The sequence below is a fragment of the Hippoglossus stenolepis genome, chromosome 6 (assembly GCF_022539355.2).
Source record: "Hippoglossus stenolepis isolate QCI-W04-F060 chromosome 6, HSTE1.2, whole genome shotgun sequence".
NCBI classification, from domain to species: domain Eukaryota; kingdom Metazoa; phylum Chordata; class Actinopteri; order Pleuronectiformes; family Pleuronectidae; genus Hippoglossus; species Hippoglossus stenolepis.
This window is the reverse complement of record NC_061488.1, coordinates 12,530,058-12,534,681: the sequence shown is the minus strand read 5'-3', so window position 1 is coordinate 12,534,681 and position 4,624 is coordinate 12,530,058. Positions and strand designations below refer to the sequence as shown.

At 44.8% G+C, this 4,624-nt stretch overlaps 1 protein-coding gene across 1 annotated transcript; it reads left to right on the top strand.

Annotated features, from left to right (window-relative positions):
* The first annotated feature begins 737 nt into the window (after window positions 1-737).
* hoxc13a (homeobox C13a) lies at window positions 738-4,023 on the top strand. Its single transcript, XM_035159518.2, has 2 exons — window positions 738-1,398; window positions 3,730-4,023. The coding sequence occupies exons 1-2, from the start codon at window positions 738-740 to the stop codon at window positions 3,984-3,986; spliced, it is 918 nt and encodes a 305-aa protein (XP_035015409.1). The 3' UTR covers window positions 3,987-4,023.
* The last annotated feature ends 601 nt before the right edge of the window (window positions 4,024-4,624 follow it).

Genomic DNA, 4,624 nt, shown 5'->3' with positions numbered 1-4,624 from the left:
GAATCTCACCTCGGCGTGTTAATATGTGACCCAGTGGAAGTTATATTCGGCTTTGAAGGAAAATGCGTCCTTTAAAAAAGAAAAAATTAGTCTAAATAAGATTGGACGGTTTGCATTCGCGTACTTGCTTTGGCAACTGTATATTCTCGTTATGCTGTGTTTCATGATGGAGATTAATTTAACTACGGACCAGGGATTGCAGATTAATTCACCTTTTTGTTTATTATTACTTTTAATAATCAAACAAACAACTCACACGGAACATATTGCTCACAACAAGCAAGTCACACACGAAATAGGCGCTCCAGACCCTTAGGAGCGAGTTTAGAGGATTTACACGAGAGAATGTTCTTTTTATTTTCCATGCACCAACTGTGTCATGTATCATGTGCGATTATATTCTCTGCTAGTCTCGAGTCGGCCAAATTTCACAGGTTGTTTTCGTTTGAGAGTATCCCTTTAAGAGTGCGGGTCTGTGCGATTTAAACCAATGATAAGACTCGATATTCTGCAGGAAAAGACGGTGACATGCAGGGGCAGTGGGTCTTTAAAGGGCTGCTCTGCCCCAACTCACAAGCCCAATCTCATAGGACTCGTTAGCGTATCACGTGCCAGATTCCTAATGAAGTGGACACACGAGGGCCCGGTGTGCGCATGCGCCCGGTGTAAAATGTAGTTGGAAATGAGGTGTCCGTCTTGGAGTAGTCGACTTTTAAAAAGCATCGGCAGCCCCTGATATGACGACTTCGCTGGTTCTGCATCCACGCTGGGCGGACACCTTGATGTACGTTTATGAAAAAAGCCCGAATGAAAACAGCCAGAATAAAAGCCAAACAATGGAGGGACTAAGCGGTAATTGCCCTGCGACCCACTGCAGGGACCTGATGTCGCACCCCGCGCTGGGACGACACTCTGGCAGCATCGCGACCCACCAGGGCTCCGTCTACTCGGATATTTCCTCTCCGGACACCGGCCGACAGTGTCCCGCTCCGCAGACATCCTCCAGCGCCTCCTTGAGCTACGGCTACCCCTTCGGAAACCCGTATTACGGCTGTAGATTGTCTCACTCGCACAACGTGAACTTGCAGCAGAAGCCCTGCTCGTACCACCCGGCAGAAAAATATGCCGAGCCCAGCACAGCGCTGCCCACGGAAGAACTGTCCAGCAGGGCGAAAGAGTTTGCCTTCTACCCGAGTTTCGCCAGCTCGTATCAGGCTGTCCCTGGATATCTCGACGTGTCGGTGGTGCCGGGTATCAGCCACCCTGAACCGCGGCACGACGCCCTGATCCCCATGGAGGGCTACCAGCACTGGGCTCTCTCCAATGGCTGGGATGGGCAGGTGTACTGCTCCAAAGAGCAAACACAGTCAGCCCATCTCTGGAAATCACCTTTCCCAGGTAAGGGAGAAAAAAAACCCACTTATCCTTTTAAGGGGGACTCTAACCGGCTTAAACCCAGATGTTAGTCTCGTAGTGTTTTGATAGCCACCGTGTGTCACCACGTTATTAAAACTATTTAAATGTAGTCATATAAGTTTATTTTCCTCAGATGTTTTTGCTTAGCATGTGCATTTTATTGTGTTAAAGTGCCAGTGTCAACTTACCAAGAAGTCCAGGGAAACACCAAATGTGCTGAATAAACATGCAACTGTCAGTCCCCATGCTTACCACTTATCGAATGTCCTTTATGGACAGTGTGGCTTCCCTGTGGCCTCTCATACTCTTCAGTTTGTATTTAAACAAATAATCAGCATTTTCTCAGAAGTGTGCGTAAAAATGAGGAATATTCCAAATAGAGGAGCTTTTTTTTACAACTGTGACATTTTAAAGGTTAATCTTGTTTCAGATAAATGAGCGTTTTCTGTTGGAAGTTATTTGCAGTTTTCTTTTTTATTCCTCTGAGTCATATGGTGCGTTTGTGTCACGCAGAATAGAGAGGGACACCAGTGCAAACCTTTGCCCTCTGCATGACAATATTGTGCCTAGGCTAGCTTACTGTTACTGTGCTGTGTCCACAGTCTTTTGCACACGTCCGGATACATTTTCCATGCATATGCACATATACACATGTACATACACATGTACATGCACATATACACACATGCAAATACACTCTGCAGAATATCACACAAATGTATCAATACACTGCATATCCAGGATCACCCTTTACTTTATTTAGCAGCACGCAACATGCATGGTATCTGATAATGGAGAGGGGCCCGGCCAGTGTGCAGTTTACTGAGTGTTTACTAGATTGCGTCTTTTACCACAAGGGGTTTATTATGTTTGTGAAATCTCAAAGTATTTTTATTTTCCGATCTGGATGTTGTCAGACCCCGACTGAACTGCCCACACACGACCCCCCCCTCCTCCCTTCTCCCCTCCACCTTTACATTGAAAATACACGAGAGCAAGCCACGCAAGCACGGGCACGCAGTCAAATGCGCGCGCACACATGCGCAAAAACCCGAGCGCGCAATGTCCATATTCCCTCTCTCACCTCACTAACGTACACAGTGTGACGCGCGAACACACACAAGAGATTTGCCTTAAAATAAAAATGACAAAACGAATAGACGCCACTCAGCTCCCCACTGCTTCACCACATACTGTGGGAGACGCAACAACACCAGGGATATGATGCAGGTTACGTTTGAATATCCCTTGGCCTAATTCAAGAGACTATAATCTTATATGCAAATGATCTGTGGAGAAATATTCCCAAACTCTGACTGTTAAATTACACGGGGGTAAAAAGCTTGTCGTCTCACAGCTTGCCACTATTTCTAAAGGAGTTGCCTTACTTGTCCTGTCATGTTTCCCATTGGCTGCTCTGCACTCAGCTCCAGTCTTGGCAGAAGGGTGCAATCCCACAACTTTGCTTCCCCCCGAACATATAGGCTGAAGTGTCCACTGCCAAAAGTTTTTTGACTTTTAAAAACGATTTATAACGAACACCAGTGGAGAAAAATTAGCTCTTAATTCCAGTGGAAGATCAGGAATATGTGTGAAATGGTGACGTTTTATTTGAAAATGTCAAATTCCTGATTATTCAAAGTGAAATCTCCTCACTTGCAGTCAGTTTTGGTTTCCTGGCTCTTGTTTCTGGTTTCCAGGCGCTGGGCAGAGTGACCGCCTCCACATTGAGACTTATTGTATTTTATACTTGTATTTACCCCACAATCTAATTAAAGACATCTACCAGTGATTTATCCGAGATGCCATAAACAAGATTTGTTGTATAGTTTATCAGATATAGCAACCAGCTGATTAAATATTGACAAACAGGCGGAAGAATAAAAAAAACACTGGTCATTGGAAACAATGTAAAGTTCTGCAGGGGCTGAAGAAACTATGTTCTATCCCCGTGTTGTTATATTTTACATTGGTGCTCTCACATTTTTCATTTCTGCGTTCATATAAGTCAGGTGCACTACACCTGAGATCCTGACTGCAGCAACAGCAACGTTCAGAGTACCCCTGGATGCCCCACCCCTACCCAACCCCTGCACACACACACATAAAATACACAAAATACGCAGGTTCCCCATTGAAAATTATATAATTTTATTTCATGTCTAATAAAGTATTTAAGCGTAACAGTGAGTTTCACACGTAAAGACGAATCCCAGCTGCATCGCCGCTTATTGCACGACGTGTAACAACTGCGATGCTTTTTTTGCGCAAAACCTTAATATCTCTCTGTCCATTTTTCCTTTTCTCCCGCAGATGTGGTTCCACTGCAGCCCGAGGTCAGCAGCTACCGTCGTGGGCGTAAGAAGCGGGTCCCATACACCAAGCTCCAGCTGAAGGAGCTGGAGAAGGAGTATGCAGCCAGCAAATTCATCACCAAAGACAAGAGAAGGCGCATCTCGGCCACCACCAACCTCTCGGAGCGCCAGGTCACCATCTGGTTCCAGAACCGGCGAGTCAAGGAGAAGAAATTTGTCAGTAAATCCAAGAGCAATCACATGCACACCACTTGATGAGGCCCGCGACGTCCCAACTGCAACTCATACCTTCCGCAACACCGTGTCATCTTTTTACCTCCTGCGTCGAAAAGTCGTGGCCGAAGAACATTTTTTGGCAGAGTGGGGTTGTTTTTTGTTGGTAATTTATCTTCCATCGTCTCCATCGACCACGCCACCATGCCCCCCCCCCCCCTTCAAGCCCCCTGTTTTCAACTTAGAGATGATGCTCTAAAAACTGTGAAAATATTGAAAATTTCACTTCACGTTTGTTTTATATGAATGTACATATATAAATATATAATATTTAAAATATCTGTATTTCAAAGACAAGTATTGGGTGTTTTTCTTTTCTCTTCTCCTTTTTTTTGTTTCAAACCTAATCTCCAAAAGGACTGATGACATTTCTGAGACTTGCAACGGGCGGATCCAATAACAGGACCTGGTTCCTTTTTGGTGTCATTTTTAGAATGATTATCGCCAAGTGGACAAGAACAGTTTTGTGGCATCATAACACGTTGAACTTGCGACTTAAAAAACAAAAACAACTTCATCAAACGAAGAACAAGCTCACAGAGAGGACTTCGAGAGAGACGGTGATTTTTTTCTCTGTTCATTCTTTCCCGAATTTCAAAGGTTCTGTTCCTCTGTGTGGG